Consider the following 21,981-nt stretch of genomic DNA (forward strand, 5'->3'; position numbering starts at 1 on the left):
GGAAAATATTATGTGTTTTAAATATCCAAGCCTGGAAGCGAATCCCCAGCAGCCAGGCACAGAGCACTGCTTTCCTGCTGCAGGAGCTACATTTGGGATCTGATGGGCTCAGCCCTGCGCACACCAACCCCTTCCACAGGGCGAGAACCAGGGGCTGGGATTATAAAGACAAAGTTCCAGAAGATGTTGTCTCCAGCTGCAGAGCTGACAGGGCCGTTTGTCTTCCATTAAGCGAGCAGTAAGAGGAGGGCTGCTATGCTCATGTTGCAAGCAGAGCAAGGTGTGGAGCCTGATTCCTACTTTCTCATTGCGAAAGAATGGGGAAACCTATGTTTACTAGGATCTGTTTGACTCAGACATAATGGTAGGTGGTGCACAGCTGCTGCTGAAGTCTGCAGGAGGCCAGATTCCCAGGAGAAGTCAATGCTAGGAGTTCGCTGTGTTGCTAAACCAGCTCTGAAGTGGCCAGGTAGCCAGAGGCAAACCAATGTATTCAGTCAGGGCAGTTGGGAGGGTGGTCGTCCAGAGCGAGACCTGTTCAGGGCTGAGCAGACAGCAAGTGCAGGAGGATTTCCTCCAGCCTGTGTGAAGTATGAGACATGAAACAGCGGCATGAAACCTTAGACAAAGATGAGACAGCGCAGTTTACAGCTTACAAATGATGTTTCTTGGCTTCAGCAGACAATTAATGTGAGAAACAGTCTGTTTTGGTGAATTTAGTCCTGACTTGCCAGAAGAACGACTTAAAATGTTCACATTTCTTTTGATTTTATGGACCCGTTTCATCACAATTTAAGCATTCATCTGGCATCTAATAAATAAAAAATGTGCCATGCAGCATTTTCTGTGTTACGGAATGGAAAATCTGAAGTCATGCCATTCCTTCAGAAACAGATACGTGTTTGCTGAAAGGAGAAAGCTCTTGTTAACGAAAACAGCTGCCTCATCCTCTGGGGAGACATCAGTATGGCCCACCTGAAAAGGAAAACATGCAAGGCATCGCAAAATGAAGATGTGAACTTAGGTGTGCTGCTGCACTGGGTAGCCCGCCGGGTGGGCTGCGGGGCTGGGCGCGGTGCTGGGATGCAGCTCCCGGCCCCCGGCGCTGCCCGTGCCGTGCCAACCCCGTCCTGCAGGCGCTGCTCCCTGCTCTGCCCGCCTCTCTGCTGCAGGGAGCAGCGTGCTCGTGTCCTTATCACCGTGCTGAGGATGTGCGCGTGGTCCTGACCGCACCTCGCGCGTGCACGGCTTGCCCCCGCAGCAGCCGTGTGCCCGCGGTTTTCCTGTGCCCGTATTAATCTGTGGGAGCAGATTCCAAGATCCTCCCTGGGAATCAGGCGGGTGGGTCTGGCTGCGAGCAGAGGGCTTGGTGGGAGCGAGCGTGCTCTCACGCCCTCGCAGTGAGCGCTCTGCTGCTGACAGCGCTGTTTGCATTTGGTGCTAGCGCCGGAGATCCACTGGTTTGTCTGTGGCTGTATGAGCACACGTGGCTCACAAGTATTGCTCTGTGGGGTACTGTGAGCAGAGACTCCTTGTCTGGTTTATAAATGCGGTGCTGGCATTAAGATCCATGCGGTACAGAAACAAACAGGAATCTGCACGTGAAGGGTGTGCGGGAGGGCAGCGTGTGTCCCCTGGCCCTTGCTGCCTCCTGCAATGCATATGTCAGGTGTGACCATGGCCAGCGGCCCCGTCCCCTCGCTGCTGCTGCAGTGCTTAATGAGCATCTCTGTGCTGGAGGGGGAAGGCTGAGCGTCCTCAGAGCAAAGCCAGGTGTTGGTGTGCCCGCAGCAGCTTGCAGAGAGAAGTAACAGTCCAGGTGGTTCCTGGGGGGGTTCAGACCCTCTGGGCAGAGGGTGGTGCCTCTGACCACGAGCTGTACAGACCATGAGCGCCTCATTATTTGTGATTTTCCCTGTAGTCATGTTTTGTCAGCAGACAAGTTGGATTGAGGACTGAAGATTATGGTGTGTGTTAAACTAACTCAAAAGCATTGTACAGGATGGGCTGTTTCCTTGGGAAATAAGCAGGGTTCTGTGCAACCAAGGACACCATGATCCTGTCCTTGTGAATTCCAGGTGACTGCAGTCACCAGGGTGACACTGCACGGCTCTGACCTCCGGGCTCCTTTTTCACTTTTTGTCTCCTTGGTGCTTGGCAGTCAGGTGAGTCTCCTAGAACTTTGCGATGGCTTTATGCCTGTCTCTTTCAGGAGATGCTCAGGTGCTTCCTCTGTTTGGTGAAATCAGGCATTTCATCTTCTTCTCTGAGCTGATTTGTTGAAGCTGCTCCTCAAGCTTGCTGGATGGAGGTTCGGCTTCAGAGCAGCAGTGATCTCAGTGCTGTGCCCAAACACAGCCAGCTGCCATCTGCAGAGGTGCTTGTGCAATGCAGGACTGTAGAGGGGCATTGCTCAGGCTTTATGGAGCCTTTAGTAACCTTGTTTTCCATTTTCTGCTTCATTTTGAGGCATGTCTGGAAGGTCAGAGCTAATTGTCACAGTAAGATCAGATTTCTCTGTTGTCTGTGTGATGGAGTGAACTCTGCCCACCCATCTCCATCAATAGGCACGGGACAGTTTGGTTGCTCTACTGAAAAAATATTCTAAAAGGAATAGTTTATGAAATTTGTAAGTGGATTTGTACAGCTGGGCTTTGCAAAGTTTGCTTTCCCCTGGAGTCCTGGGATGCTGCTACCTGCAGCGGCAGTGCCACGCTGCAGGAACGCTCACCCAAGGGACCCTGCCCTGGGGATGTGCTCATCCTGCTGCCCCCACCAGGGGCACCAAAAACCTGCAGTCACCCTCTAGCATTTATTTAACTGCAGTGAAGTTCAAGTTCCCACGAGTTTACCTGGACGTGTCCCTGTTGTTCACGCTGTGCACCATCCTCTGCTGCCTCGGAGATGCTATCTCACCTCTCCTCCTCCAGCAATTATACATGAAAACAGAGCACTGGCAGTTTAGAAACATACTCAAGGATAGTTAGAAAAAGGGAAATAATTTCAGTGTACAAGGCTGCATGATTTCAAAGCATTTTAACAGATGGGATGCTTTAAAGCTTCCAGGCGGCTCTGTTAGCTGAGGCAGCGCAGTGTGGTGATGCCTTAAGGCCCCGCGTGGCTCTGGCCGGAGCAGCAGCACCAAGAGGGGAATGTGTACAGCAGCGTCAGGCTCGTGCCTGAAATGCACTGCGGTGCTCTTAGCCGAGCACAGTTCTGGCGCTCCGATGTGAATCATGGGCCCTTGTCCAGGCGGGAGCCGTGCGGTTCCACTGACAGGAAGCCAGCTATTTTTAATATTCCTTCTTGAAAATGTCACATACAAAGATACCATTGTAAAGGCGGCACATACTGCTGATATCATCGCCATATCTCAGATATGACATTAGTTGAGATGGCTGGGGAAGGTCCTGCATCATCCAAGTCTCTGTGCAAGTGTGTCCTCAGTTTGTGGCTCGGTGTCCCCAGGAGCGCGTTTGCCAGGCAGACCTTTCCGTGTAGCACTGCAAGACACAAAGCCACCAGCGCTGTCCTAAGGAGTGAGGGCCCAGCGTGCCATGGTGTGTTCAGCACAGTGCAGTTAATCCCAGAGCCCTGCAAACAGTAACACTGCTCAATGAGTGAGCTGATACAACCGTGAAATTTTGCCAGCCGTCAAAGCACAGCCATACGCAGAGCAGCCATACACAGAGCAGCACTGTAAATCTTCGTTTCAGTCTGGTGGGTAGTCCTGCTGCAGCTGCCGGAGTAATTTTAGCATGAGAAATGCAGTCAAATGTAAGATTGAAGTGGGTGGAAATTGTGTTTGTTCCGTTATGTTAAACTGAGGAAAAACAGAGGGAGTATAACCAATGCGTGTGGTGTTCTTAGCATGGTGGATTGCTTAACTAATTGATCTAATTACAGCAGGTAGGAATGGAGTGCAGAAGCCGTGCTGATGCTGGAGCAAGCGTACTCCTCGGTACCAAGAGTCAGAAGCCCTGGGCATGGGGAGGGGTGGCCAGCTGTACCTCGGCTCCGTCTGGGTCGGGTGCACCTTTATGGCTGAGGTGGAGACTTTGGAGGCTGCGAGGAGTGGTTGGCTCCTCTCCTATCCATGACTGCCCTTGGTCTTCTGGGAGCGTTATGAAATCGGGTCTGCTTGGTGAAAGTAACTACTGACAAGCAAATGATTACTTTGCAGAGCTACAGTTCCTACTCTACAGAAATATGTGCATGTGTTATGAGCTCAGGAGACTCTGTTCGTTTCCCTTCCAAGAGCCTTTCTGAAATGGCTGCAAAACCCTCCCTGTAGCAGTCAGAGAGATAGCGAGGCTGTTTTGATTCCGCTCTGGAAGCGGCTGGGCTCCGGTGTGAGCAGCTCTGACCTTGGCCTTCGCGCTGTGGATGGGGCTGGAATCTCATCCCGACGTCACCGCTCCACAAGTTGTGTCTGTGTGCGCTCTGCTATCTCTCTTCTTTGGGTTTCTGAGGCAGTCTGACTCTTGCCATATATTGTGCAAACTGCCTTAGTGTGTTTTAAGCCCTCTGCAATGCTCAGTACTTAATTTTATCAGACCTCCCTATTTCTGGAGCCGTGTGGTGTAGGGACAGCAGCCGGTCTGGGGATGCGGCACTGCACGCCGTGGGCAGCAGCCCTCAGGCTGCCTGCAGCCCCGCTGCCCCACGCAGGGCTGTCTCCTGCTGGGGGCAGGTGCGGGGACTCTACCCATAAATCCTCCTCTGCTGGCTCATCGCTGTGTCACCGCCAGCATGTTTTGAGAGCCCTCTTAAAAGGTCCCTCAGAAACCAGTTGGAAAATAGATCATTAAGGGTACCACCGTCGCAGTTCCTGCTCCATTACCCACCTTTTATGTTACATTTTTCTTACATTTTTTTCTCTCTAAGGATGAAAAATGCAAATTGGCATCTTTCTATAACCCGGGGCATTCCTAGCAGGTGCTCTCAGCTCAGTGGGCAGTGAAGGTAACTCAGGCCCAGGAGCACCCTGTGCCTCTCCATCTCACATCTCAGCTCCGTGCCCTCCGAGGAGCAGCTGCTTGTAACATCAATCTTCAGACATGATGGGCACTGGAGGTTAGAGTCTTCCCGAGTGCAGACCCCCAGGGCAGTAGAGTTTCAGCAGGGTTAACCTTCAGTGCATGCCCGTTCCCTCCCAGTTCCATCTCTGGGCAGACGAGGCGGTGGCAGCGGTGGCAGTGCGGGTGGAGGCTCAGTGGAACTCGCAGGGCTTTTCTCAGGGAGAACTGCTTAAAAATGTGTTGTGTCGTCTCGTGCCATTCAAGCCTCAATTGCTAACCTACTTTGCAGCTTTAAATAATTAAGCCTCGAAAATATTCCAAGGTCTTTTTGGTCCCTCCGTCTATCATCATAACAGCTGTTCCTGTGAGAGTCCCTTTTGCTTATTTCCTGCCTGAGATACACAGCACAAATAACAGAAAAGGCCTTACAGAGGGGAGAAATTAGTCCTTTTCAGGTGTCTAATTACACGTAGAGGAGAAAAAGGGTAGCAGATACTGAAGGAGAGGTCTAGCGTTGCTGGAATCCAAGCAAATGCAGGATGAATAAGACATTTTTATCAAAGCTTTTGTATCATCCTGTTGTTTATTTCTTAGCAGCATTTCCTTATGACAGCAGCCAAAGCTGAGCCCCACAGCTCTGCTGGTTGGGCTGTGGTGCAGCCAGGGCCTGGGAGGAAGCGGTGGTGATGTGGCCTCGCTGAGCTGGGCTGGGAAAGTGCTGGGGGGCAGAGGAAGGAGGAGGGGTGTGGGGGGGAAGAGACAGGAGGCGTTTGTTGCATCTACATGCCTAAACCGGGCAGGAGTGTTGTAGCCAGCTGTGAGGAGAGAGGGGGCTGGGGGAGCCCTGAGCCCTGAGGTTGGGTGGGGGTGAGGAAAGGCTCTGCCCCGGGGGGCAGTGGGCATGGCACAGCTCCCAGGGCAGCAGGCACAGCCCTGAGCTCAGGGAGCGCTGGGACACCGCTCTGACACAGGGTTTGGGTGGTGCTGTGTGCGGCTGCGGGCTGGACTCCGTGATCCCTGTGGGTCCCTTCCAGTGTGGAATATTCTCTGATCTCCTCCATTTAATCAGTAATTCGAAGACAGCCCTGGAAATCGAGCTTGTAAGGAAGGGATAGTTTAGCAGCATCTCCAGATGAATCACTGATTCTGATTACTACTGTTGAAAAGATGACAAATGACTCAAAATTTTTGTTTCATGCCTTAAGAATGAGGGATAAAATGGCTGTTCCAGTTATTAACCTGCCATCTAGGTAGGATCTGCGTAGCTCTCTGATGTGGATTATAACACAGCAACATTTTTGAAGGACAGAAATGACAACAAGATCAGAAGAAAGAGAAGAGCCTGGGTTTTGATCTCACCAAATAATTGTGCTATTTCATACTTCACTTCTAAGGAGTTTATTACAGACAGATGTGCTTCAGTAGACACGGCCGTCGTGTATGCGAGGGGCACACCGTGCAGTGAGCAGAGCTGGGCTTTGGTTGAAATTAAACATCCCAATTAGTTGTCCATGGAACAATAGCACCAGCCCCTTGAGACCCGCCTACACTGCCAAGTGTTCTCCAGTTCTTGGTATGGTTTAAGCGAATCAAATCTCTTCATCTGTTCCTGAGGACGTGCTTGTTCTCATTTGCAGCCTCTCTCACCTCAGTCCGATTCGTATCTCTTTGGATGTCGAACAGAAGAGAATGGGAATTCTGAACCAAAGAAGCTACTCCTATTGCCAGAGTCAAAATCTCTAAACAAAAGATTAAGGCCAGGCAGCTGCTCTTGGTGAGCGTGCCGCTGTCCTTGCAGCAGGTCTCCTCCAGAGCTGCTGGTCCTTGAGCCCTCCCAGTGGAAGCAGCGTTGACGGTGTCAGGGAGCGCTGCGTGCGAGCGCAGGTTGCACAGTCTCCCGGTTTTGGGGACCGCTGTGACCTGTGAGGCCGCCCCAGGGAAAGTGTGGGGCACTTTGCTTCCCAGCGCTGCTTCGGGACGAGGTGAGTGCAGGGCAGCGGTGCAGCCAGCTAGAAACACCTGAGGAGATGCAAACTCAAGTGGAAAAATTGGTGATCAGGGCAGACAAATAACACACATATCTTTCCTTAATTAAACCTTGATCTGGCTGTCCGCTTATTCTGCACATCAGATGTCCTCTGGCCTGAGCCACGTGCAGAAGGGCAGAGCTGCCTGTGGGCCCCGAGGGCAGCACACAGGTTAGCCTGGGACAGGGGCTGCCTGCCAGCACAGCGGTCCCTTGCCCTGGGAGCCGTGCTGATGCTTTGCCCTGTGGCGCCAAATGGGACCTTTCCAAGTACAAAGATCTTTACACAAGAAGTCCTGGCACTGGGACATTCACTCCTAACATAATGTTCACTCCTATCTGCAAGCATTCAAACTCCAGAAACTACAGGCAGACATATTTTCAACCAGAAAATGGCAGTGACCTATTGATTATTGGAAGTCAGTTGCCTAGCCCAGCATTTTTACAGAAAGTCAATTTTAGTAAAAAACTACTACTACTTCTCGTGCTGCCTGGACATGCATCAGCTTGCAGTTCTGAAAATCTCCTCTCCCATCCCTGTGCCTTCTGCGCAGCAGCTTCGCATCATATCTGATGGGGCAGAGCACCCCATGTGCCAGGAGGGAGGGGGCAGGCTGGCAGCAGCCGCCAGGGAAAAGCTTTGAGTGTGCAGGTGAATAAGGAGATGTGGCAGGCCTGGAATTCTGTTGGGATCTGCCTGTGTTATGCAAGGGCTGCAGCGGCTCCTTGTGCTTTCTCAGCAGAACTTGGAAGAGGTTTTGTCGAATGTGGGAGCTAGGGAAAGTGGCAGCAGGTGCAGAGGACCCTGAGCTTCCCTGGGGGTCTGTGCTGTGCACCTGCTAAAGGCTGGTTTCTGTCCCCATCCTCATTTCCAGCCACCCAGACTGAAAACCCCAAGGAGGTCATGCAGGCTACTGAGCAGGTGAGTGGAAAATAGGAAGCTATATATATATATATATATATATATATATATAGGAAGTAATCCACACTCTCCCATTTCCAATATACAATCACAGCTTTTACATGCTAAACAATGTGTGTTTAATTTTGGGATCTGAGATTTGTTTCCAGCATCTTCTGGCCAGCTGGGCATCGCTCTGGCTGTGGGGCCATTGCAGGGCAAGGACCAGACGATATTCCCAGTGCACTGTTATGACAGGGAGGAGGAGAGGTACAGTGCCTTTAGTCATGGCATGGGTATAAACAGGAGTCTGCTGGGACACGTTCAGACCAAATGCTTGACATTCAGCAGAGGCTTCTGGCTAATTTAGTAGTCACATGGATGAGGAAGGCATCCTGGAAGTGAGTTCAAGCCAGCTATTGCTGGGGATTCAGAGAGGGAATGAGTAGGAACTAAGCAAGAAGAAAAGAAAAGGTTTTGAGTTTGATAGCTTTGTAAAAACTAATCTGTTTAAATTAGGAATCAAAAGGATAAATTCATCTGTAGCAGTGTGACAACAATGACACAGTGTTGGATCAAGTAGCTTAATGAGCATGCAAAGTAGCTTAATGAGCATGTATAAGCCTTTTTACAGAAGCCAAAATTACACCAGCAGCGCAGCAGCCAGTGCCAGCCATCTTCCCTTGCTGGGCTGTGCTGTCGTGGTACCTGTACTGTGCCATATATTGTCACACATGTACCCAGGGATAACGGCAGGACGGACAACCCCGCGTGCTGTTCCGTGTGTTTGGAGCCAGGCTGGGCTGAGTAATTTCATGCCTTCTTCCTGATCAGTCCTTGGCTTGTCTCGGCACTGAAATGTGGGGTTTTGCCGTGAACACCCGCGTGCCATCCGCTGTGCTCACTTATAGCTCGTCCTGACTTCCTTAGCTGACCCTTCCCTTGTCCTTGTTCTCTTCACTCTGCAGGCTGGAGGCCGGCCGGGAGCACATCCTGCCCATTGACTATTACTTTCCGCCTCAGAAGACTTGCCTGATCTGCGGCGATGAAGCGTCCGGGTGCCACTATGGAGCCCTCACCTGCGGCAGCTGCAAAGTGTTCTTCAAGCGGGCGGCTGAAGGTAATGCAGGCGGAGAGGAGGGACGGTCACTGCCACCTCCGAGCGCTGGGTTTCCCCAGCAAAGGAGCCTGACTCAGACAGATTGCCCTCAGGAAGTAACCAAGCCATTTTGCCAAAACACAGTTCTCAGTTCTGGCTTACCACAGTGACATAGTTAGACCCCAGAGGAGTCACTTCCCGCTTCTCCTCTTGAGAACCCTGCAGGTTGCTCCAAGATCCTATCAGCCCTCCTGCAGTCTCCAACTCACAAGTGCAAGTTTAGAGGATGCTTTTCCTCTCTTGCACCCCTTTCAGTGGGTCCCTTCTCTCAATGCCTACAGAACTGCAATGCTCCCTGTACAGCAGAACTGTCTGGCGCCAGGCCCCATGTCCTGACTGTAGCGTGTGTGATCCTTCTCTCTCGCCCCTATGGAAGGAACTGCTCCATGCTCGGCTCCGCAGTGCCAGGCTCTCCAGAAATCAGTGTGAGCCCAGCTGGTCCCCCTCCATAGCAAGGCCTTTGCACCGCCTCTCCGTGGTAGTAAGCACATGGAGGGACCGCATCCAGCCGCTTCCCTGGGCGGGCGGGTCAGCAAAGTCTGGTTTCTAACTGCAGGGTAGAGTCGCGGTTCCTTGGCAGCAGTGAGGCAGTTTGCTGTGGAGGCCTCGCTGCCGGGTGCGCAGTGCCGCCGTAAGGCACACATGAGCCTTGCTTCCTGCGGCGGCGAGCCCGCACGGCTCCCGGTCCCTCCTTGTGTTGGTGCAAGCTGCTCGGTGCTCCTGCACAGCGCTGCAGCCCAGCTCACAGGGTCACTGCAGGATGGCTGCAGGCGGCGCCCAGTCCTGGCAGCGCTGCGCCCAGTGCTTGCTGCGTCCCTCCGCCTCGTCCCAGCTCTCCCTCTCACCCATCTGCTGAGGGGGGGCCAGGTGGGCTGCGCTCACTGCCGCTGTCAGGGCGCTGCTTCCAGGCTCGTGCAGCTTTACCCCGTGTGTTTGTGGAGTCCTGTTTCCTTCCCTTCCTCCATCGTTCATGCTGGGAGTGGCTCTTTGGAACTTGCCAGCACTAGTTGAAGGAAAAATCGAGGCTGTGCTGCAGAGGACTCTAGCATCCTATTGCCAAAACATGGTGGCCCAATAGCATTAATAGATAGTGGTTGGCATATTTCCCCACGTAAATCATTTACAAACATGTCTCTACACCAGTTTTGTGTAAGGCCAAATGAATTAGCTGTGCATCCAGAGTAAACAACGGATGTTTGTTAAAGTCAGCAAGTAACTGTTGATTTATAGTAAGTGGAGCCGTGGCTGTCAGACACTGCTGACGAAATAGTCCGTGTCGGTGCCGGTGCCGCAGCACTGCTCCTCCTGCACAGAGCTCTGTCCTGCACAGCACAGCCCTGAGCGCAGGAGGATGCAGAGGGAAGGCAGGCTGCAGCCTGCCCTGGTTGCACTGTTCTTAAACCATTCGCTGTGTGGTTGTTCCCTTTCTTGATTGTCTTGGTTCATGAATTTTAACAGCATTTGAGCCCCTTCCTACTCGCGGTATTGCAGAGGGTTAGAAGTGCGTGGTTGCTCTGGGGTCCAGCAGTGGTTCTGCCGGATGGGGTCCTGCCCCCAGCATCCTGCTGCCCGCCCCATGCACTGAGTGTGCTGCAGGGAGGGGTGGGGGCTGCCTCCTGCTGGGAGCACTCACAGCAGCAGCACCTGGTGGCTCTTTGCAGCACATAAAAATGGAAATGAAATCCTTTTGCAGGTTCAGATACCAGCTCCTTTTCTTTCACGGACAGGCTTTGTTTGACAGGCTGGGAGTGCATGCACAGAGCTGCTAGCTGGATTTCCATCAGCAGGCTCCCCTGGCTGAGGGGCCAAGTGCCAAAACATTTCCCACTGACCCTTCTCTGTCAGGCAGCGGACCCACTGCATATCAGGGAGTGGAGGTCCACTGGTTTCAATGCAACTTCCATTAGTTCCTTCAGAAAGGATTTTTGTGTTGTTTTTATATGTGGCAGATATTTCTACATGGAAGAAACCTTTGTTCTGGGGATACTTTGTTCTTAAGGACAGCAAGTGCCAAGTGCCTTATTTGCAAATGTGGCTCAGTGCTGGGGATGCCAAGGGGCAGCAGCTGTGGGGCCAGTGCCACGCTTTTGGGCTCGGGCTTCAGGTGGCAGAGGGAAGCACAACGGCTGCCTGGGTAAATGGCAAGAGAAAATGAGGGAGCAGGAGAAGAGCAGGGAGCCATGGCTTGACAAGCCGGGAGGCTGTGGCACCCAGCTCCTGTGGATAGCAGGGCTCAGTCCTGGGGCTGCAACTTCCCGTGCAGCTTCTTGGAGCTTTGGTCCTATTTGTCTTCCCTGCTTCTTTGGCTGTTTCCAACTTCTGAAATGACTTAGGGGGGTGTTACACAGAAGTTAATGGGAGGCAGTTTATCTGGGTTTAACCCAGTCATGGGGTAGATGCAGGACTCCTCATGATTTTGTGCCCAGTGGTCTTCAGCAAAACAAGCAACATGAATGCATTTTGCTTACTGAGTAACTGGATCTAAGGAGAGAGAGATTTTACTTGGCTCTGAGGTACATGGATAGCATCTTTATTTTGGGGAATAGACAGTAAATCAGGCTTGTTTATATAAATATTGAATGTAGCTGGTGACTTTCCAGCCAGACATTTCTTAGTTAAAGTTGAGTACTTTTGAAAGCTGATACTTCGGTGTGTTCCTATGTTTTGCTGCCCATAAAATGAATCTCTGAAAACCTTAGGGCACCTTTGGAGACCTTTTACAACAGCGAATTGGAAAGCTTTCCCAGTGCTTTTGTTGCCTTCCTGATTCTGGTGTCATTAGCTTCGGAAGGGTCAGAGCAGCAGTGTGCTACGAACTGAAGAGCAGCACAAAGAGATCGCCTTGGAGGGAACAGGGAATAGCTGGATATGTAGGTTTTAGTTTCATCACAGTCATCGCCTAGTACAGTACTGGACTTATTTTGCAATAGTTTAAGGATTTTTAATAAGATTTTATGGACATGCACTGACTTAAGGATTAGAAAAGGAAAAAAAATTAAAAGAAGTTATAACATTGACTCCCCTCTTGAAACATACTGAGTCCAGCCAACTCTTTGAGAAAGATTCTGGAAGAGTTAGTAGAAAAGTGAAGAGTATTTTCTTGATCTCTTTCTGTCAGCTGCTTTGATTCACACCTCTCTCAAGCTGTCCAGGTTAAATATAGGCAAGCTCTAAAACCGCTGCTGCAGATTCTCCAGCTCTGATGTGGACTTCCTCACTTGCAATCCTGACAGCCTCATATCTCACAGTCAGAACTGGCCTTCACCTCTCCCTGTGTCACCCCACTTTGTCTGGGGCTTGCTGCCCCAGCAATTTCTGCTGCACCCCTGCTGCCAGGCACATCCTCAGCCCGTGGAGGGCTCCTCCTCCTCCTTCCTTCTCCTACAAAACTAAAGATTTGGTGAACAAGACGCACATCCACCCTTGTGCAGATTTCATTTATCCTAACACAATTAGGAAGGGCATCACTTTGCACGGTTCGGATCACTCTGTGAGTCAGTGGCATTAGGCTCTGGTCCTTACTGTACCGTACAAGTGCCTGAAACAGACATGCTCCAAACACAACACACTTCAAAATCAATCACCATTGCAGAGAACAAAACTGAATTTTCTTCCAGGAATTTCCCTCCGGGAGTTCCTGTCATCCCATCTCATCCCATTCAGGAAAGGAATTACTTTTCCATACCCTGCTCTCATCCCTGAGAAATGTTAGACCTTCCTCATCCCTCCAGGACTGCAGGAGGGCTCATGGCCATCTTGGCTGGTGAAGTAGCTACCTCTGCAGTACTGCAGGGCTCTGAATCCACAGGCTGCATTCTTGATGGGACAGTGAGCTAAATTAACAAACAAACAAACCCCAACACATATTTGGCAAATTTCCCAGAGGACTAACAGCCAGGCTGCTCTGCAGGCTGCCATCAGTGCCTTTTGTGCACTGTGCGTGGGTGACCTGGCAAGGACTGGCCTTTCACCAGGGAAATGTATCAGAGCTAACAACAGTTTCTTGCCAATTTTTGAGGTGGCTGCAGGTTGAATTGAGCTTCTTTCAAAGACCACCACTGTGTTTTACCATTATTTCGACTCCTTTCTGATCTGACATTGTGCAAAAGATTTGGGTCCGCAAGGCTACAACACCACGATGGTACTGCCTCAGTGTTTGGTTTCTCACAGCCCTCTGGGTATTCTTACACTTAAAAGTCAGTAGAAAGAGAAGAAGGTGGAAGGTGAAATCGCAGGCACTGCTGGTACATGTGCTGCTCTCCTCTCCCCTTGCCGTCCACCGACGAGCTCCCAGCAGCCCAGTGGGCTTCCCATGGTGTCTGGCACCAGTGACACTGGGTGACTGGGGCGTGACAGCTCTGCACAAGTCTGCTAGCCGGCAGCTGCTCATTGCTTCAGACTTCACTCAAACAAGCTGATGGCCCTGTTCTGGTTTAGGAGCAGTCAGACACGGCGCTGTGTGGAGCTTGAAGCAGGCTGACTTCAGGTCAGCCCGAGTTAAAGCACCACGGTTTTGTCTTGTTGCCAGGGAGTCAAACAATTACACATCATTTAGCAACAATCCAACATCTCTTGCTGGATTTAAGCATCTTCAAATATATCTTCTTAACTGTGCATAGTCCTAGAGCTGCTTGATTTTAAGGCTTGCCATTTAGCCTTGGCTTGCAGCCGTCTCCTCCCTGGATTGCCTCCTAAGCTCAGCTGTTACCTGCACATGCTGATAGTTTGCCAGCGCCTGCATCTTCCATGCTCATCTATCTGACTGGCGAATGTTCTCACTTGTAGACCACTGGTTTTGGCTCCCTGGAGGGTTCCCTGTAGCTCTGCCCTCAGGCAGCCCCGTGCAGAGCCAGCACGCCTTCCTGGCTCCCTTGGGCTGCTGGGATCACAGCTGCAAGAGAGGGGAGCTGGATTGTCCATGCTGACTGCGCTATCACGATGGAGCCAGACACTTTTGTTTTCTTCAGAATTGTGGTAGATATGGGTGACTATTAAGAAAGCTACTTTGCAAAGATAGTTTATTAATAGTGGCTTATTATTAATTATTGGGAATTTTATAGCTGCGCCCTGTTTAGTTATTTCCAGTGGGAACATAAACTGGGAGCTTCGGAGTGGTTCTAGTGCCAAACCTGCCAGCTCAGCTCCTGCTGTTTCCCAGTTTGTGACAGTGACTGGAGCCAGAGCTGCCACAGGAAAGTGCTATGAAAGAGACTCTGTAGTTCCGTGAGGTGCCGTGAGATCTGCGTTTTCAGAAAGCCTGCCTGGCCTTACCGCCAGCTGTTAGGGTTTGGTTTATGCCCTGAAACATGAGGATCTCTCTCATCCAAGTGGTATTTAATGGGTTTTCACTTTCACAATCATAAGTCTTACTCCAGATGTTTACATAGGTTATTTTGCTTTCTGGAAGAGAAAGCACTAAGCCCAACAATTCATGTGGCAACAGGCTTTTAGTTAAATCACCGCTGAACTGAACAACAAATCTTTCTCCATAAATCTTGATTTTCAGTTGAGACTGGAGAACTGCTCTCCCTTCACTCTTTCCGCTTCTGACTTAACTGCAGCCTCAAGGAATGGGCACAGAATTGCTCAGTGATGGCAGAAGCATCTTTCTGCGTGGAAAAGGAGTGAGCCAGGGCCACAAGGAAGGGCATTACCAGCAAGTACTGCAGAGTGTTGTGCTGCAAAGCAGGGAACTGCAGCAGCTGGCCCTGGCCTTGGTTACCTTTGTAGCTTGGTCTCTCGCCTGCCTGTGAGCAAACATCTGGATCCGCAGGGAAGAGGAAAGCTCTTCTCTGGGCATACACACCCGAGGCAACATCAGGTACTAAGAACATCTGAGGCTGATGAGTTGCCAACAGCCCTATTGCACAGACTGTCTGGCTGGCTGATTTTGTGAAGAGCAGGGCCACTGGCTAGAATAGAAGAGTACACTTGAAGTTTAGACCTGTACTTACAGATTTGCAAAGCGAGAGCCTCAGATTTGCAGTAATTTAAGAGAGCATCTCTGCCATTTGCCAGAAGGAGAAGGAGAAAAATTCATTCCAGTACTAACCTCAGCAAAACAAAATATAGCACATTTATCTTAAACAAAGAATTGTTGATTGCAAATGTCTCAGCTTGTTCTTAAAAGAAGAAAATAAGATCCTGAAATTAAGAAAAAAAGGTCTTTGTATATGAAAAGCAACTTAGGGTTGCTGAAACCAATGTGTCTTCAAGCTGCTCTGTTATTCACTGGACTTTTATGTTTGATGGCACCTTCTCCTTCAGACGTCTGTGCTGTGCTTGGATCACTCAGCAGCTCGTGTCTGTGTCAAACACTGCACAGTCCCTGCTGGAAAAGGAGGGAAAGCGTCGCAGAGCCGGGGAGCTGCCATGGGTGGTGCAGCAGCAGCCCTGGGCTGCCCGTGGTGGGCAGCGGGGCAGGAGCTCAGGGACGGCTTGGGACACTGGCTTAATGGGGACAGTGACACAGTGTGGGCTTCCCTGGGTCATGGGTTCATGTTACAAACATATCCATGGTTGAGATAGGAGTTACCAGGGCTCCCAGATTTTGCAGTAAAGGAAAAGGACAACTTAATGTCCACAGGCATTAGGACAAGGCGAGCAAGCAGCTGATTCTCATACAAAGCAGAAGCAGATGCATGAACAGTCTTTCCATTACCATTTGTTTCCCTTTTGTTAATGGCTAACAGCTTAAAACAAACAGCGCCAGACTACACGTGTACAAATAACAGAAAATTGGTATCTGTCCCAAAGAGCTGATTTTGTGATCCAGGAAGCCAGCCCTCACCGTTTCACCAAAAACACTGCGCTGTGACCACTGGGCAACACATTGACTGGGACTTAAATCTTGCATTCCCCGAGCCCGCTGGCAGGGAAGCAAAACTGTGGTAGAGATCTTGCAGTGCGTGCGCTGCTGTGCTTTGTGCTCCAGGTGCTGAGGGTCGCTGCCTGTGGGGCTGCAGGCACCCGATGCATCCCCGTGTCCCTGCCCAGCCAGCAAGCAGGGCCCACATCGCTGAGGGGCAGCCGGGGGGTGCTCGGCTGCCTCATCTGGGAAAGCCCGAGGGCCGGCGGCCTGCTACTCTGCCTGAGGCCTGGGAGCCGAGCCCGGGCCTGGGACAGAGTGGGGCCTGGCCCTGGGGTGTCCTTGTGGGGCACGGGTGGCTGTTGCGAATCCCGAGCGCAGCCCGTCACGGGGAGCTTGACCTTTTGAAGATTTTGAGCTGTTATCGTGGCAACAATGCTGTAGTTTAGACTAGGGAGGCGAGACAGGGCAGGGGCAGGAGCCAGGCGGGATGGCGGTGTGGTGCTCCTGGCACAGCCCCGTGCCCTTGGCGGAGCTGCGAGGTGGCCGGGCTCTGCCTGGAGGTCCCAGCCCTGGCTGTTGGACACCTGTGGGAGTTCTGATGGCCGCTAGAACCTCCCAGTGTTGGACATTGACTTGAGACGGGAATCTTGCAGGGAAACTGGAGGGGAAGGAGAGTAAAATCAGCTTCAGGCTCTCCATGCCAACGCCTGCGAAAGTAGAGCATCCATTCTTGTTTGATGCAAGCATGTAAAGAGGTCAAGTGGAGAGAGGATGGCCTCAGCACCTGGTTCCTATAGAGCAAAAATAACTCCAAGTAACCCAGTTTCAGCTGAAGTTGTCTATTACTCATTGTCCTCGATGAACTGCTGAAAGGGAGGATGGTGCTTGTGTTCTGCGGGATTCTGTGCAAGCTGCTTCCGAGGCTTTTCTGAGTGCCCTTAGCACTGATAATGAGCAAAAGGGAGGGGGAATAAGAACAGGAGCTGTTGAGAACGGTATTGAGAGGGTTTAGCAAGGTATCACATGCTGTAGGTAATGCACTCTCGCTCCATTATGTCTGGAGTCCTAACAGTGAAGACACTGAGGATGGCATAATAAGTTGTTAATGGGAACAGTTCTTAGAAGTTCAGTTGTTTCAGCCCTTGGGCACAGCCCTGTGAGCATGCGGTGTAAGAGGAGTACGTTGTGACACCGAGCCTTATAATTACTTTTCTGTGATGCTGTGATTACTGGTTACAGGTACAGTTTTGCAGGTGGAGATGGATGGTGCCAGCCAGAAGATACGGATGTGCAGTTTCAGAAGTCATGGGCAGTGTAGGAGGGGTGGAAATTTCTGTGGGCTCCACCGTTGCCACAATTGCAGAAAACAAATGATTTCTTGGAACCTGGAGAACAATGATGAAGCAACAAATGATGCCAATAAGATTTATGAGTACTGTGTTGCTGGAAATTGGCCAATTTTTCTGTTTCTCACATGTTAAGATGTTATGGAGTTGTGTGTGGGAGGTGGGGAGATGTTAAATAAGTGAACCAATGCAGTACAATGTCAGAATGGTTACATTAAGTTGCTAGATTCAGCTTTGTCCTTTCAATAAATCTCTGATGAAAAGAAATAGTCTTTTAGGAATAAACAAAGCAAATGCTTGCAAAACAATAAATAACATTTAAACTCAGTATAGTCTGATTTCCCTGTTAGTCTAGTCCTACAGAATCTGTAAAGCATATAGCTCTATTATACACCAAGATTAGCTGAGTTTGGAATGGCATGAGGAGTATCAGACAAATCTTGATCCAGTAAACATGTTCAGACTTGATAAGAAAACAAATCATGAATCAAGAAGGGAAGTTCCTTCTTGGCATGTGTAGCAAATGGAGCAGTGAAGAAAATGAAATGAAATTTGGATTTCTGGTGGCTGCTGTCTGAGCAAGAGGAAAGGTGAATCTAAGATACCAGCTGGCCATGCACGAAGTAGCTTCCTCTGAATTCTCATTAGCGCCCTGAAAGGTGTTGCTGCACAGGATCTCAGGAAATGCAGCTCCAGCTTTTTCCTGATGACCGTGAATGCGGGCCGCAGGATACGCTTACTGGTGCCAGCACAGCGAGACCCGCAGCAGCAGAGCTCTGGGGCAGCAGCTCCTTAAGCTACGAGCTCCCCAGCACCGGGGTCTGTAAGCTGCAGGCAACAAGCCCCATTAGTGTGAATGGGTGGCATCGAAAGTAACTCATGCCCAAACAGCACTGTGAAGGGAATCGTGACCGGAGAGGGACAGCCGCCCTCCAGGGACTCGATTCTGCAAACTGCAGAGATGAGCAGCAGCCGAGCAGCTCCGCAGATCAGCTCCAGCATTCTGAAACTTGTTGGAGGGAAAGCTGTTGTTAAAGCAAAGAGCCAAGCAATAGATGAATAACTTTCAAAAGATATGCAAACCAAACTATCCTTAACTTAGTTACACTTCATTAGGCTTTAATTGTTATTTATTAATTACTTTCTAGCAGAAATGCTACAAAGCACTGTATGCTATGAAGCAGCGATGGAGCACCTGGTGCAAGGCAGGGCCAGCCCAGGGGAGCTCAGGTGCATGCAATGCCAGGAGCCAGGATCCACCCCTTCCCAGCCCTCATTTAAGGGTTGGCAGTGGAGGTGAGGGGATGTCACTACACATCCCTGCCTACCTGAGGCCTCCTAAGGGTAAACAGCCTTTTCCCTTTATTTCTGTGTCCACAGCTGCTGCATTTGGGCTTGTCTTCATTTGCTGCAGCCAAAGACTTTGCCACCCTGTTATTATTGCTGTACTTTCCATCATATTATAGTGGTACATACTTCCACTATCCTGCATGGTGCAAGAGTGATTTTCCATCTCTAAAAGCCAACCTCTGAGAAGTGCACATGAAGAGGTGTGGTGGCATCTCTCGTACCACGCATATATATTTGGCAGTGAACCACTTCCATAGCAGCAGGTGCCAAAGCATGGGTTCTTTCCTACTTCCATCAGAAGTTTTCTACTGGGGTGACCTGGGAAGTCAGCACTGACGCGGTCCCTTTCTTTCCGTTCTGGCCAGAAGGCAGTTCCAGCTGCACAAAGCTCGCTGGTGGCAGCGCTCTGCATGAGGGCGGGCACGGGGTGCACTCACTGCCTGCTGACCAGGAGCTGTCCCCACAGCCTGGGGGGTGCCCCTGAGTGCCACGTGCTGCTGTCAGCCTCCGGGGGCATGCTGTGGAGCTGTGAAAAAGGAGAGGTGGTTCTGGGGAAAGCATCACAGCACTAAGGTGGAAATGCAGCAGTAGTGTTGACTGTAACGAAAGCCTGGTGGATGCTGAGTGATGGTGAGACAAGGAGAGCCCATTTCTCTTTTGAGTCTGGTCTGACTGGTGCCCCCCACCCATGTGTTGTTCCTTCTGATGTTTCTAGGTAAGCAGAAGTACCTGTGTGCCAGCCGGAACGACTGCACCATCGACAAATTCAGGAGGAAAAACTGCCCGTCCTGCCGCCTGCGGAAGTGCTACGAGGCAGGGATGACCCTTGGAGGTACGTGTGGGCGATGCCTGCTGGCTCCTGGTGCGCGGGGCAGCCAGGGAACTGCAGAGCGATGTGCTCAGCTCCTTGGGCAGCAGGCAGGGAATGGGGGACTGAGCGAGGCTGACGGAGCATTGGGAGCTTCTGGAAACAGTTGCACGTTTCTAATACCCAAACCGTTAACTTCATTATGTTTGCGTTTCAGGAAGCATTCTTTTCCTTAATTTAAGAACTTGTTAATCTGAAAAAATGTCTCAGCAGCCAGGCAGCTAGGTTCTCACCCAGACCAAAGCCTCTTTGAGCAGCTCACTCCTGTTTTAATATGACTTTTCACAGGCAGAACTAGGTGAAGGGACATTTTTTGGGTGTTGTAGCTTGTCTGTGTTCCCAAACATGTAGCTGTACCAGAACTGGCACAAAATCTGACATTTTCTGTCCAAAACCTAGAATGTCAAACTGGGCTGTGCCAGTGAGTCTCATGTTCCTGCAGACAAGCCCATCTTATTGCCTGAAATGTCAGCGTTTCCAATTCGAAGCTTCAATGTGTCCTGGGCCCGTCTTTCTTTCTCTCTGCCTCAGAAACACACAGAATTTCAATGCGCTGTTTCCAGCACTGCTGTGTGGCTCAGCTCGGAGTTCATTTGCTATGGGGATGGAAAAGAAAATGCCCTGAGGAACGTGCTGGGGAGGCTCTCCCATGATGGAGAGGCCCCTGGCAGCCGAGTGCAGGGGAAGCACAGCTTACACCGTGAGATGCCGAGAATAAAGGACATTGAGGTGCTGGAGCAGGCCCAAAGAAGGGCAACAAGGCTTGTGAAGGGCTTGGAGAATATGCCCTGTGAGGACAGACTAAAGGAACTGGGGCTGTTTAGTCTGGGGAAGAGGAGGCTGAAGGGAGACCTCATTGCTCTCTTCAAATACCTGAAAGGTGATGGCAGCGAAAGCGGGGCTGGTCTCTTCTCACTGGTGACAGGTGACAGGACAAGGGGAAATGGCCTCAAGTTGCGCCAGGGGAGGTTTAGGTTGGATATCAGGACAAACTGCTTTACAGAAAGGGTTGTTAAGCACTGGAACAGGCTCCCCACGGAGGTGGCTGAGTCACCATCCCTGAATGTGTTTAAAAACCGTTTGGATGTGGTGCTCAGGGACATGATTTAGCGGTGGGTTGTTAAAGTAGTATGGTTAGGTTGCGATTGGGCTTGATGATCTTTAAGGTCTTTTCCAACCTGAGCAATTCTATGATTCTGTTCTATGAAAGTCTCAGCTCAGAGGGCAGCCCTGCAATGCCAGGGGTGTCAGCGCTGGGCCGATGCTGCCAGGCTGTGCAGTGCCGCCTTGAAGAATTTGCTACTGGAAAGGTTCTGGTTTACTGCTCAGGAAGGAGCACTGGTTTTAAGGCTATTTTTTCCCAGGACAGTTCTTGCAGCTTCACATGCTCCCAGCCAGCAGACAGGAACCCACAGGAACCCACCTGCTCCGTCTGCTCTGGCAGCAGTGGGGAATGAATCCGATGAAGCGATGGAAGCGCAGCTCCTGGCAGGCAGGGCAGGCACAGGCTGCAGCATGCTCCTTTCTTCCCGGTACCACCAACACAGTGGTCTGGGGGCTGCCACCACAAGCCCCCCCCCCCCACACACACAGGATTCGCACATCAGGATCCAGGGGCTGGCACCCCCTGCGCAGTGCACATTGGGATCCAGTGGGGCAGCGCTCGGTGCTTCCCATGGTGGTTTCATGAGCTGGAGGAAGGTGCACATCAGCGCAGGGCAGTGTCTGTGGGACACGCTGACAAAAGCAATGCGAGCACTGAGGCCCCCCCTTCATTTTTTTTCAATTTTTTCCCTGAGCTTTTTGGGTCACCCTGACCTGTTCTGCTCGGTCTGTTTTACATTTGTTTTGAATGTCGGTTTAAAGGCAATTGTTACAAACTTGCCTGCTCTGAGTTTGCCCGCAGTTATTTCTCCCACAGTAGAGAGCCACAGCGTTTGGAAATGCTTCCCAGCTCCCAGCAGTTGGGTTTAACTGCTTGTTAATTAGTAGGCACTTGCAGGGTATAATGGAGCCGAGCATGGCCAGCAGAGCCACAGCTTGGAGTATTTTAACGGTGGGAGGAGGTTGTGCTGAATGCCTTATTTAGGGCTGTCTGCTTTGGCACAGAATGGCAATATTTTGAAGCATTTCATTATTGATTGAGATCGCTCTGACCTGAAAGCTGAAATCCATTAAACAGAATCTTCTCTCCCGATCAACACTGTAAAGCCAACGAGAGAGAAAATGTTAAAAAAAAACCCCAGCAGCAGCAGTGATGGTGCCGGCCTCGTGAGCTTGGTTCTACTGGTGCACCGCTCTCGCTCTCCCCAGCAGCTCCCTGTGCTGCAACCTCAGGTACCTGCACAGATCTGCAGCTCCATCCTGGCCTGAGCACACAGGAACAGTGCAGCGGGCGCCCGTATCCTGCACCAGGCGCATCCAACCCACGCAGCTGTAGGGCAGCAGGGCTCTGGCTGTAAGTTCCTCCTGCCCATGTGCTGCCAACACGTCTCAGCC

The 21,981-nt window shown here is 51.0% G+C and overlaps 1 protein-coding gene across 1 annotated transcript in view; it reads left to right on the plus strand.

Annotated features, from left to right (window-relative positions):
* The window catches only part of AR (androgen receptor), a 49,585-nt gene that overhangs the window by 11,942 nt on the left and 15,662 nt on the right, over positions 1 to 21,981 (plus strand). Inside the window, exons 2-3 of the mRNA XM_021405900.1 lie at positions 8,917 to 9,068; positions 19,330 to 19,446. Coding sequence (XP_021261575.1) covers positions 8,917 to 9,068; positions 19,330 to 19,446 — 269 coding nt within the window. The remainder of the gene's footprint in view (positions 1 to 8,916; positions 9,069 to 19,329; positions 19,447 to 21,981) is intronic.

This window comes from Numida meleagris, chromosome 8 (genome assembly GCF_002078875.1).
Source record: "Numida meleagris isolate 19003 breed g44 Domestic line chromosome 8, NumMel1.0, whole genome shotgun sequence".
In the NCBI taxonomy this organism is placed as follows: domain Eukaryota; kingdom Metazoa; phylum Chordata; class Aves; order Galliformes; family Numididae; genus Numida; species Numida meleagris.